The sequence below is a fragment of the Megascapheus bottae genome, chromosome 13, assembly GCF_031878675.1.
Source record: "Megascapheus bottae isolate mThoBot1 chromosome 13, mThoBot2.hap1, whole genome shotgun sequence".
NCBI lineage: Eukaryota > Metazoa > Chordata > Mammalia > Rodentia > Geomyidae > Megascapheus > Megascapheus bottae.
The window spans coordinates 37,853,764-37,867,116 of record NC_143521.1 but is presented as its reverse complement, the minus strand read 5'-3'; the positions used below and the strand labels follow the sequence as shown (position 1 = coordinate 37,867,116).

At 45.7% G+C, this 13,353-nt stretch overlaps 1 protein-coding gene across 1 annotated transcript; it reads left to right on the top strand.

The window, feature by feature from the left end:
• Positions 1-1,617: 1,617 nt before the first annotated feature.
• On the top strand, positions 1,618-12,983 carry Chrna9 (cholinergic receptor nicotinic alpha 9 subunit). Its single transcript, XM_090344084.1, has 5 exons — positions 1,618-1,681; positions 1,941-2,086; positions 3,461-3,615; positions 7,651-8,183; positions 12,442-12,983. Exons 1-5 carry the CDS (start codon positions 1,618-1,620, stop codon positions 12,981-12,983), a joined length of 1,440 nt encoding a protein of 479 aa, XP_090200210.1.
• The last annotated feature ends 370 nt before the right edge of the window (positions 12,984-13,353 follow it).

Sequence of the window (13,353 nt, the reverse complement as noted above, 5' to 3'; positions counted from 1 at the left end):
AATCAGCTTCAGTTCCATAGAAAGCACTGGATGGGGCTGGACCTGAAGCTAAGCATCTGCTTATGAATACATCTGCTGATGAATACATTGGAGGGAGGGCAGGCGCTTCACACGGTGAGCACAGTAGCTTGGGGCCAGTGGCCTGGGGCCTGTCTCTGGCCATCCGCCAGTTCCTCATGGGAAAATGAGGCACTGAGCTTCGTTTCAAAAGAATCTTCCATTTCAGTGTTAGCAGACAGCTGGCTTGTTGAAGGATGCTTGAATCTGGGCCCTGTCATTGCATGCGTGGGACACTGGGACGTGAGGAAAATAATGTCTTCCCCATGAACAGAAGGGCCCAGGCAATTAAGAACACACTTAGTGAACGGACTGGGTGTCTGTTCCACATGGAGGATATATGCCTGATGACAGATAAGGTGACTCATCAGACAGCTGAAACCGGATCAAACAGAAATATCTGATTTCCTCGCTCTGGTTCCAGGCAAGTGAATTATCTTAATTTGGTTTCCATGGCAGTTTCCTTAGACAAGAAGAGGAAGGGACAGATATGAATTCCCAGACTGCATCAACAATTGCAAATTGGCATTCTTTTTTTCTTTTTTTTTGCCAGTCCTGGGCTTGAGCTCAGGGTCTGAGCACTGTCCTTGGACTTTCTCAAGGCTAGAGCTCTACCACTTGAGCCTCAGCACCACTTCCAGCTTTTTTCTATGTATGTGGTACCAAGGAATCGAACCCAGGTCTTCGTGCATGCTAGGCAAACATTCTACCACTAGGCCAAACTCCTGGCCGCAAATTGGCATTCTTTTGTGGAAGCAAAATTAGATCACCTATAGAAATGACTTTGAAATGATATAAAGTAGAATTCAAGTGCAAGGGCATAGCATTCTCTCCCCCCCCTCTCTCTACCTCTCTCTCCCCAAACCTACAATCTCTCCCCTTTCTATGTCTGCTTGTCTGTGTGTGTCTCTGTGTACTGGAGCTTGAACTCAGGGCTATCCCTGAGCTTTTTCCACTCAAGGCTAACTCTACCACTTCAAATACAGCTCCACTTCTGGCTTTTTAGTGGTTAGTTGGAGATACGAGTCTCATGGACTTTTTTGCTAGGCTGGCTTCGAATCATGATCCTCAGATCTCAGTCTCCTGAGTAGCTAGGATTCCAGGCATGAGCCACCATAGTGCCCAGCCAAAAATCTGAGGCACTGGGAAGCTTGGTGGCATGATTTCTTCTCATACATACACACTGTCACACATATCCTCTGTAAGATTTGTGCCCAATGGAACAACTGAAGAAGTCTCAGATGCTGAGGCAGTGAAGAAACCAAACAGACACTCCAGAGATGCTGTTCCTCCCTGTCCAGTGTGGCTGAAAACCAGGAGCCTGACCAGTACTGGCCTAACCCACCCCAGGATCCTGGCATCTCAGCTACTCAAGCTGCCAGTCTCACATTACCAAAGGGGCGGGACGGGGGTGTGGGGGGGATGGGTCTCCATCTACCATCGGAGCTGACAAAGGGAGACTGCAGCAGTGTGGATACTTTTTGCCAGGTCTCTCCCAGTCACCGTAGGAAGTGGACGTCCCTGCTGTCGGCCAGGGCTTTCTACCAGTTCAGGAGAAAGATGCACTGGCTCCATTCCTGCATCTCATTGTTTTGGCTTTATTTTGCAGCTTCTAGGCTGAGAGGTGAGGGGCTGGGACCATGCATGCAGGAAGGCTCCTCTGGGGTTGTTTCTTTGGAGGTGGGGTGGGACAGGAGAGACAGAAGCGGTTGTGTATCTTCCTCACATGCCATACCTATGGCTGCAACCTGTGTGCCCACACAAAACCTATTCCTAGCTGATGTGGAATCATCTCTGATTCTTGAGCTCAACCCAGGGCTCTTTGTCTTGAAATGCACATAACACCCTGAGTGCTGACCCTGGCCTCTCCCTCTTTTGAGCAGCTGTGGAAACAGCAGATGGAAAATATGCTCAGAAGTTGCTTAATGACCTTTTTGAAGATTATTCCAATGCTCTTCGACCGGTGGAAGATACAGATAAAGTCCTAAATGTCACGCTGCAGATCACACTCTCTCAGATTAAGGACATGGTGAGTCACATGGAATGGTGGCACCTTGGAAGGGAGTAGGAGTGTATTGGAATAAAAGCAAGCCTCCAGGTGATATATTAAGGGGGGAGAGGGAGGGGGCCTATCCAGGGCCCCAGCTGGTGGGAGGCTAGAAAGTGAGGCGATGGAGCCTTCCACACAGGAATGAGTTAAATAGGATCTAAAGTTCACTCATGTTTCCATGTGGTTATCAATACTAACAGACAGACAGTTTTGGTTAACCTAAAAACAAAAAAATGGTATTGCTGGATGCTGGTGGATTACTCCTGTAATCCTAGCTACTCAGGAGGCTGAGATCTGAGGATCAAAATTCAAAGCCAGGGCCGGGAGTTTGGCCTAGTGGTTAAAGTGCTTGCCTAGCATGCATGAAGACCCAGGTTCGATTCCTCGGTACCACATACATAGAAAAAAAGCCGGAAGTGGTGCTGAGGCTCAAGTGGTAGAGCTCTAGCCTTGAGAAAGTCCAAGGACAGTGCTCAGGCCCTGAGCTCAAGCCCAGGACTGGCAAAACAACAAAAAAAAAAAACAAAAAAAAAACAAAATTCAAAGCCAGCCTGGGCAGCGAAGTCCATGAGACTCTAATCTCCAGTTATCCAGAAAAGTGGAAGTGGTGGTGTAGTTCAAAGTGGTAAAGTGCTAGTCTTGAAAAAAAGGGTCAGGGATAGCGTCCAGGCCCAGAGTTCAAGCCCCATGACTGAAAAGAACAAAAAAGGTATTGTTATATATGTTATAGATTGTGTGATTCTGCTCAGGGAGACTGCCCCAGGAGTTAATCCATTGAGACAGAAAGCAGAGCTGTGCTTATCAAAGGTCAGGAGAGGAAGGAAGAATTGACTGGTGATTGCTTAGTAGTTATGGGATTCTTTTGGAGATACTGACAATATTCTTGAATTATGCAGCATGGTAATGATGGTTGCATGATATCATGAGTATACTAGAAGCTACTGAATTGTGTGTTTTAAAAATACTGAACGATGATGTTAAAGTGTTTTTAGTGCCTGAGCTCTGTTTAATTACATAGTTAGTAGACTTGAAGGACTTTCCCTCTGTGCACAGTAGAGATTTTCTGATGGCCTCAGGCAAGTATATCATAGCTGATTCATTTTCAGATAAAAATGGGGCAGTTGCAAAGATCTGAACACTTCAGTATTTACCTCCATTCTGAGCACAGAATCAGGAAGAAACAACAAGTGTGGAATCCATCAAACTGATAGAACTAAACGTCCTCACTTGTTAATTAAGCCCTAGAGACTTACACTTCACCTTCCTGTCCTAAAGACCGGAGTCCTGGAGGTGGAAGGCAGGCATATGGCTCAAGTGTCTACAGCTAAAGTGACATCTGGATTCCTTGTGCAGGATGAAAGAAATCAAATTCTGACCGCCTACCTCTGGATCCGCCAGAACTGGCATGATGCATATCTTAGGTGGGATCGGGAGCAGTATGATGGGCTGGACTCCATCGGGATACCCAGTGACCTCGTGTGGAGGCCGGACATTGTCCTGTATAACAAGTAAGTGTGTTCAAGGGCTGGGGTTTCTGGAAGGAAGTGGTTCATCAAATGGAACTCAGAGAATGCTCACATCATGCACAAGGCTACGTGTTAACCCGTAGGCCTAACGTTCATGAATGCTCAGGTAATAAAAATACAGCTCCTAAAAGCTTAGCGATGCAAGGAAACCATCAAACTCGGCCCAGAGCCTCCCTTTTCAGTGGAGATTTGGAAGCCACTTTTGTTTTTTAGGCCTACCTGAGCGAGTAGCACAAATTAAGTGACTTTTAACAGAAATGTGTCATCTCAGAGTTCTGGAGGCCGGAAGAGGAGTTCCATGTGTCACAGTTGCTTCCTTCCGGGGACTGCCAGGAGAGCCCGATCCACACGTGTCCTTAGTGTTGAGTGGCATTCCTTGAAATAAAGCCATTGCCTCAATGTTTGCCTTCATCTTTATACATTCTTGTGTTTCCTGTGCCCAACTGTTTCTATCTATCTATCTATCTATCTATCTATCTATCTATCTATCTATCTATCTATCTATCCCTTTAGTTATTTTGTGCTAGTACTGGGATATGGGGGCTTGAACTCAGGGCCTGGGCTCTATGCCTTAGGGTTTTTTTTTTTTTTTTAATTTTTTGGCCAGCCCTGGGTCTTGAACTCAGGGCCTGGAATCTGTCCTTGAGTTGAGTTTTCTTCGCTCTTAGTCTAGAGCTCTACCACTGGAGCCACAGCATCACTTCCAGCTTTTTCTGCGTATGGTACTGAGGAATGCATGCTAAGCAATCACTCTATTACTGGGCCACACTCCTGGTCCCTATGTCCAACTTTTTTTTTTTTTGCATGAAGTTAATGCTCTACCACTTGAGCCATACCTCCACTACTGGCTTTCTGCTAGATATTTTTGTTGTTGGTGGTTGTAGGACTTGAACTCTGGGTCTGGGCACTGTCCCTGAGCTCTTCAGCTCAAGGCTACTGCCCTACCTCTTAAGCCACAAGACCACTTCCGGTTTTCCAGTGGCTAATTGGAGATAAGAGTCTCATGGACTTTTTAGTGCCTGTGCCAGACTGGGCTGGCTTTGAACCACAAGCCTCAGATCTCAGCTTCCTGAGTAGCTAGGATTATAGGCATGACCCACCATGCCTGGCTGTTTGCTAGTTTTGGAGACAAGAGTGCCATAGACTTTGCTGTCTGCACTGGCTTCAAGCCATGATCTTCAGATCTCACCTCACCCCGAGTACTTAGGATTAGAGGAACCCAGCCTAATAACCTCTATAAAAGTCGTATGATAGGGGTTGGGAGCATGGCCTAGTGGCAAAGTGCTTGCACGAAGCCCTGGGTTTGATTCCTCAGTACTACATATACAAAAAAGCCAGAAATGGTGTGGTAGCTCAAGTAGTGGAGCGCTATCTTTGAGAAAGCCCAAGGGCAGTGCCCAGGCCTTGAGTTCAAGCCCCAGGACTGGCAAAAAAAAAAATAATCGTAAGCCATGTAATACTAGCATAGGTGCCCAGCCTGCTTCATCATGGCTTCAACTTAACTAATTGTGTCTACAATGACTGTTCTTCTACAGAGGCATGTTCTGAGATGCTGGTGCAATAGAACTTCAAGACAGGAATTTTCCAGCTTACCATTCAGCCTCTAACAACGGTGCTTACCGTCCAAGATCACATATCAGTAACAACGATGTCCTAGGGTGAAGTAGGAATGGACCGTCTAGAAGCTGGCCCTCGGACTCTGGGGGTGGGGGTGAACTAAGCATAGGACAGTTTCTTTCCTGTTCTTGGAGTAAGGGACATTGTGCGCATCTGTAGGGAAGGTTTGTGTGTCTCAAACTATAAAGTGCCCAGGAATTGTCTGAGGATTTTGCCAAAATAATTCTGGGGCCTGGGATGAGCCTGTGGTTCTGCCTTCCTTCAAGTTCCAGAGACCTCAGGCACACTTGGAGAAGCCAGACCTCTCTGTCACTACTCAAGCTATTTTTCCATCTAGATGAGGGAACTTCCCTCTTGTATGTATGTATGTATGTATGTATGTATGTATGTATGTATGTATGTATGTATGTATGTATTGTGTGTGCGTATGTATGTATGTATGTATTGTGTGTGTGCGTATGTATGTATGTATGTATTGTGTGTGTGCGTATGTATGTATGTATGTAGGTAGGTAGGTATTGTGTGTGTATGTATGTATGTATGTGTGTATGTATGTATGTATGTATGTATGTATGTATATATTTGGGAACCCAAGTTTCCGTGGACTATGACAGGTTCTGTGACTTGCAATAATGTGATCTCATGGAGATCTTTAGGTGGAGCCTCCTAGTGGTGGCAACTGGATTTACTCATTCCTTTACTTAGTTCACCCAGTGGTCACGACCTCTTGAATCATAGCCCTAAGCCTGACAGCACCCCAGAGCTAATGCTTCATCACTCTGGTCCACCCTTCCTCCCTGTGCACTAGTGCTCTCTCTCCCTCCCCTCCTCCCTTTCCCCCTCTTTCTCTCTCCCTCCCTCCTCCCTTTTCTTTCCCTCTCTCTCCCTTACTCCTCCCACTCCCCTCTTTCCCCACTTTCTCAGAATGAGCTACCACTGTCATCCACAGGATGCAAGAGAATATTGAGATTACAACCAACATAGATTATCTTTTTTTTTACTTTTTATTTTGTCAGCCGTAGGGCTTGGTCACTGGGCCTGGGTGGTCCCAGAGCTCGTCAGCTCAAGGCTACCACCCTTCCATTGAGCCACAGTGCCACTTCCACTTTTCTAGTGATTAATTGGAGATAAGAGTCTTGAGGTCTTGGAGTCAGGAGTTTGGCCTAGTGGCAGAGTGCTTGTCTAGCATGCACAAAAACTGGAGTTTGATTCCTTAGTACCACATACATAGAAAAAAAGCTGGGAGTGGTGTGTGGCTCAAGTGTTAGAGTTCTAGCCTTGAGAAAGCCTAAGGACAGTGCTCAGGCCCTGAGTTCAAGCCCTAGAATTGGCAAAAAAAAAAAGTCTCACGATCATTTGTGCCTGGGCTGGCTTTAAACTGCGATCCTCAGATCTCAGCCTCCTGAGTAGCCAGGATTGCAGGTGTGAGCAGCTCAGCTAGATTACCTCTTATAGCTTTCTTCTAATAATTCTTCCTGGAAAGCAAATGGAACTCAGGTTCTGCCTCCTTGCTTGGCAATGATCAGCTTGCTCTAAAATGCTTCTGTGTGATCTTGCCCTAGCATCCCTATAGTAGTGAAGCAAGCTCTGTGCTCACAAATGCACACACACAGCTCCTCTGCCTGGCGTGGCCAATGGAGAAAGAGTAATGACAAAAGGAAAACAGAAATGCTGCTCCCCAACGCGTTTGTTGGCATGGGTGCCAGCAAAGCCAGAGAAGATAGATATATCTAGACTAAGTGATGAGCAATAAGTTTATGAGCAAATTACTGTTTTCATCTGTTTTCCTAAATGTTTGTGCTGACCACCATTATGGTAACAAAGTGATTTTGTATTTTGGTGCCTACGTGAGCAAACTCAGGTGAGTAGATGTTTGCAAACTCAGGTGAGTGAGTAGTTTTTGGCATTGGACCAAGAAAGTGGCATTGCAGTGGGCAGAAGCATGGTACAGTGTGTGTGTGTGTGTGTGTGTGTGTGTGTGTGTGTGTGTGTGTGTATCAGGGGTTTGAATTCAGGCCTGGGTGCCGTCCCTGAGGTTCTTTTATTCAAGGCTAGCCCCACTTCTGTTTTTTTCTGAGTAGTTTACTGGAGAGATGAGTCTCACAGACATCCCTGCTCAGGCTGACTTCGAACTGTGATCTTCAAATCTCAGCCTCCAGGGTAGGTAGGATGATAGGTGTGAGACACCAGTGCCCAGCTGGTGCAGGGACTTCAACTTGGCCCTGATTAGTCACAGGAGCAGGGGGGAAATGGACTCATTAGAGGTGATCCCACACTGTCCTGCCTCCATGACAGGACAGGGCCCAAGCTGCTAATGGCGCCTGCAGCAAGCTGTCTGACATGAACAAATTGCTCAGTTCTCCTAGCAAATGGCTGTCGTTGTCTCCATCTGACCTGCAGAGCTGACGATGAGTCTTCCGAGCCGGTGAACACGAATGTGGTCTTGCGGTACGATGGGCTCATCACCTGGGACGCACCAGCCATCACCAAGAGCTCCTGCGTGGTAGATGTCACCTATTTCCCCTTCGATAAGCAGCAGTGCAACCTGACCTTCGGCTCCTGGACCTACAATGGCAATCAGGTGGACATATTCAATGCGCTGGACAGCGGCGATCTCTCCGACTTCATCGAAGACGTGGAGTGGGAGGTTCACGGCATGCCCGCCGTGAAGAACGTGATGATCTACGGCTGCTGCTCTGAGCCCTACCCGGACGTGACCTTCACGCTCCTTCTGAAGCGGAGGTCATCCTTCTACATCGTCAACCTGCTCATCCCGTGTGTCCTCATCTCCTTCCTCGCTCCCCTGAGCTTTTATCTGCCAGCAGCCTCTGGGGAGAAGGTTTCTCTCGGAGTGACCATTCTGTTGGCCATGACTGTATTTCAACTAATGGTGGCAGAGATCATGCCAGCCTCGGAAAATGTTCCTCTGATCGGTGAGTTCAAGTGTCTCACTCTTTCAATTAGCTATATAGAGAAAGGTGTGTGTGTGTGTGTGTGTGTGTGTGTGTGTGTGTGTGTGTGTGTGGCAACTGGGCCAACTTCAACTTCAATACAGATGGTCACCTAAAGGTGGTCACATCTTTGACTATAGATGCTGCAGCCTGAGCAGCACCTGGGAACTCTTAGATAGGCGAATTCTCAGGCCCTCCCAAGGCCTCTGGAGGGGGAGCTGTTTAAACAAGCCTTCCAGGGAGCTCTGCTGCACTTTCTGCGCAACTCTGAAAACCACCAACTTGGAAGGAGAAGGCTCTGGTTTTGAAGTCAGAGAAGCCTGCCTCAGGATGCTGATTCACTGCTTGCTCTTTGGTAAATCCGAAGCATGTTGTTTAATCACTTAGTCTGAGCTTCATCTTGTGCAAAACTTCAATAATTACTACCTCCTGAGCTATTGCTTAGTGCAGATCCTGGCATAGATGGGTCCTGAGCCGATGGTTACCTGAGCTGTCTTTTCACGTTGTAAGGGCTTTCTCCTGGGATCGATTGGCAAGTAGAACAGAGGGGAGCCAGCTAACATCTATCCTTAATAGAACAAGTTTCCCTTCACTGGGTAGAAGAGCAGTGGGAGGGCTTAGTAGAATGCAGTTTTCTACACCCAGAGTTTGTTTGGTGTAAACAATTTTGATCAACACACACACACACCAAAACAACAACTAAAAACTCAGCAATAGCTGCTTGCCAGTGACTCATAAAGCTCCAGCTTTATGCAACCATGTTTTTTTTTAGAAGCATGTTCAAGTTTTCTGCATTAAGTTATAGCATTTGAATCATGTCTTTGACCCATGCTCTTTATCTTACTAAGAAATCCCAATCTTTCTTTTTTTTTTTTTGCAAGTTGTGGGGCTTGAACTCAGGGCCTGAGCACCGTCCTTGGACTTTTTTTCTCAAGGCCACACTTGAGCCACAGCACCACTTCCAGCTTTTTTCTATGTATGTGGTGCCGAGGAATCCAACCTGGGTCTTCGTACATGCTAGGCAAGCACTCTACCACTAGGCCAAACTCCCGGCCCCTCCCAATCTTTTTTTTTTAAGTTAACCTAGACGTTTTCAACAAATGTTAATGGATAATAAACATGATCAAACACCTCATCTTCCTCTGTTAAGATAAAGATTTCTCTTTTAGAGCTGGGCTCTGTGGCTCACACCTATAATCCTAGCTACTCAGGAGGCTGAGATCTGAGGATCAAGGTTCAAAGCCAGCCCAGGCACTAAATAATGTGAGACTCTCATCTCCAATTAACCACTAGAAAAGTGGAAGTAGGGCTGTAGATCAAGGGGTAGGGTGGTAGCCTTGAGCTGAAGAGCTCAGGGATAGTGCCCAGGCCCAGAGTTCAAGCCCTATGACCCACCAAAAAAAAAAAAAAAGATTTCTCTTTCAATCATTAGTGTGCTAAATTACAGCAAAGGTTTCTGATTTTGAAATTTGTGCATTTTTGGACCTCCTTTGTCATAGTATATTATCTAAAGACCCTATATAATTCTGTCAGGAACTACTTCTACAACTTTGTTAAGTATGTCTCTAGTTAAAATGCCTTAACATTACTTTTCACTTTTAGAATCAATGTTAAATTGATTTTTGTAAAGAAATGTTGTTTTCTCTATTTCTGGAACTTGTATAAAATCAAACTTGTACGCTTGATAAAACTCTATTGGGCTGGGAGTGTAGCCTAGTGGTAGAGTGTTTGCCTCTCATGCACAAAGCCCTGGGCTTGATTCCTCAGTACCACATACACAGAAAAAGCCGCAAGTAGTGCTGAGGCTCAAGTGCTGGAGCTCTAGCCTTGAGAAAGCCCAAGGACAGTGCTCAGGCCCTGAGGTCAAGCCAGGACTGGCAAAAAAAAAAAAAAAGTATTTTATATATTTTATTGGCTCCCAATTCTGGTGTTCTATCTTTTGCATTAATTTTGGTATCTTTGATTTTTCTAAAAATGTTATCTAGAGTATTAAATATATTAACATATTTATATTCTTTTAATGTATTATTTTTCATTCTTTCTTTTTCTCCCATGAGTAGCTTTACCAAAACCAAGTATTTATCAGTTTTATTACCATCTCTCCTCTTTCCCATTCTTTCCATCCTCCTCCTTTCTTCTTCTTGCCATGTTGTTCAGGCTATCTTCAAACTCCTAGATTCAGCGATCTTCCTACCTCAATCTCTATTAGCTGATTCTAAGCCCATGGAGTCAGCTTTACTGCTCTTCTCAAAAGCTCTTTGTTTTTCCTATGTACATAGGTCATGTAGGATGAGACTAAGTGAAATGAACTCTAGGAGATGGAAACAAGAGGTTTATCTTGTGTGATTGTTGTTCTTAATGCACTATGTTATTTCTCGTCTCTTTTTTTGCCCTTATGGTTAATCTCATGTTGTTACTGTATCTGACTTTGTTACCTGGTATATTGTATATATATTTATTTGAAATAGTGAAGGAAGGGGGGAAAATAAGATGACTGGGAGGGGGTGAGGGGAGGGAAATGGGGACAAAAACATGAGAAGGGTTATCAATGTGTGAGAAGTAATGCACCTACTACCTGACAAAGGTAACTGTAACCCCTCTATATGTTATCCCAACATTAAAATTTAAAAAAAACAACAACTTTGTTTTTAGGGGCCAGGAGTTTGGCCTAGTGGTGGAGTGCTTGCCTAGCATACACGGAAGACCAGGGTTCGATTCCTCAGAACCACATACATAGAAAAAGCCAGAAATGGTGTTGTGGCTCAAGTGGTAGGGTTCTAGCCTTGAGAAAGTCCAAGGACAGTGCACAGGTCCTGAGCTCAAGTCCAGGACTGGCAAAAAAAAGAGAAAGTTTTCTGCTTTTAAGCTGGGAGCAATGGCTCACACCTATAATCCTAGCTACTCAGGAGGCTGAGATCTGAGGATCAAGGTTCAAAGCTAGATCAGGCACTAAAGAATATGAGACTCTAATCTGCAATTAACCACTAGAAAACAGGAAGTGGGGCTGTGGCTTAAGAGTAGGGTCATAGCTTTGAGCTGAAGAGTACAACAGCGCCCAGGCCCAGAGTTCAAGGCCCATGACTCACACGCACACACAAAAGTTTTGTTTTTATCCATCTACTTAGTTTCTCATTCTGTAATTCATAAATCTGTGCCTTTGTTTAATTCATCTACCTCTCTTTTTTAAAAAAAAATAATTGGTTAGCCAGGTGTGGTGGCTCATGCCTTTAATCCTAGCTACTCAGGAGGCTGAGATCTGAGGATCAGTGTTCAAAGCCAGCTGGGGCACAAAAGAACCTGAGACTCTGATCTCCAACTAACCTTTAGAAAATGGGAAATGGGACTTGGCTCAAGGATAGGGTAGTAGCCTTGAGCTGAAAAGCTCAGGGACAGTGCCCAGGCCAAGTTGAAGCCCCATGACCCACAAAAAATAATAAATTAGTTGCTTAAAGGCAATCACACTTTAAAGAGAATGCCACAGTGCCTCCTTCTGAAGACAGGTCTGGCTAAGTTCATGCACTGCTCTCTAGAGGGAAACGATTTTCTCCATATCTGGTGGACATTTGCAAAGCCCGTTTAACTTGGAGCAAAGGTCCGTGCTGAGAACTGTACATGCACAGGTACATCCTATTTTGGTGAGATAGATACAATTATTATGCTTATCTTCCAGGCCAGGGAATTGAAACTGTGTGTCTTGCTCTAGGTTTCATGTCATGTGGGTGACAAAATTGAACCCAGAGGACCAGGAGTGTGGCCTTGTGGTAGAGTGCTCACCTAGCATGCATAAAGCCCTTTCTTCGATTCCTTGATAACACACACCCAGAAAAAGCTGGAAGTGCCGCTGAGGTTCAAGTGGCAGAGGGCAAAAAACTGAGCAAAATTGTCCAAGGACCATGCCCAGGCCATGCGTTCAAGCCCCAGGATTGCCCCTCCCCACAAAAAAACAAATTAAACCCATAAAGTCTGATTCAAAAGTCTATCCTAGGAGCTGGACACTGGTGTCTCAGGCCTGTATTCCTAGCTACGCAGGGAGCTGAGATCTGAGGATCACGGTTCAAAGCCAGCCCAGGCAGGATAGTCCATGAGATCCTTATTTCCAGTGAAGTATTAAAGGGACTGGAAATGGAGCTGTGGCTCAGGAACAACAGTGCCCAGGCCCAAGAGACCACACAGTAGAGCCTTTCCTTAGAAAACAGGAGAACCGCGTTATGACTCACCGCTGTCGTTCCTTTCATTCCAGGCAAATATTACATAGCCACAATGGCGCTGATCACAGCCTCCACCGCCGTCACCATCATGGTGATGAATATCCACTTCTGTGGGGCCGAGGCCCGGCCTGTGCCTCACTGGGCCAGAGTGGTCATCTTGAAGCACATGGCCAGGATCTTGTTCGTGTACGATGTGGGTGACAACTGCCTTCGACCACGCCACTCGCATGAGCCCGATCACCTCACCAAGGTCTACAGCAAACTCCCAGAGTCTAACCTCAACACGGCTAGGAGCAAAGATCTTTCCAGAAAGAAGGAAGTGAAGGAATTCTTAAAGAATGACGTTGGGGGCCGGGGGGAGAGCCTGCAGGACAGTGATAGCTTCTGCCCAAGGTACGAGGCGCTCACCAGAAACATCGAGTACATCGCCAAGTGCCTCAAAGACCACAAGGCCACCAATTCCAGAGGCAGGGAGTGGAAGAAGGTGGCGAAAGTCATAGACCGATTCTTCATGTGGGTTTTTTTCATTATGGTGTTTGTGATGACGATTTTGATCATAGCAAGAGCAGATTAGTCAGGATGTGAGGTTTGGGGAGAAAGCAATCAAATGTCTGTAGTCTCCTTCAGTGTTCTTTGCAGCCAGATTTTCATATACCATTAGAAGGTTCTGTTGTCTGTGTTTCTTATTTTCCCCTTGAAATCGATATTTGTATTTCTCTTTCTGGCAGTACTGGAGTTGGAACTCAGGGCCTTGTGCATGTTTCTTCAGTCTGTATTAAAGCAGGCTTTTATTTTGTGTTTGGTGATGCTAGGGTTTGAACTCAAGGCCCTGTGCTTGCTAGGAAAGCAACTAACACTTGTAGCACCGGCCTCAGAACGTGGCTTTCTTTTTTGTATGTGGGTGCCAGCCTTAGAGCTTGAACCCAGGGCCTGGGTGCTATTCC

Coding starts and splice junctions, on each gene's coding strand:
- Chrna9 (XM_090344084.1), top strand. CDS start 1,618: ATGCACTGGCTCCATTCCTGCATCTCATTGTTTTGGCTTTATTTTGCA. Junction 1,682..1,940: donor TGCAGCTTCTAGGCTGAGAG/GTGAGGGGCTGG, acceptor TCTTTTGAGCAG/CTGTGGAAACAGCAGATGGA. Junction 3,616..7,650: donor GACATTGTCCTGTATAACAA/GTAAGTGTGTTC, acceptor TCTGACCTGCAG/AGCTGACGATGAGTCTTCCG.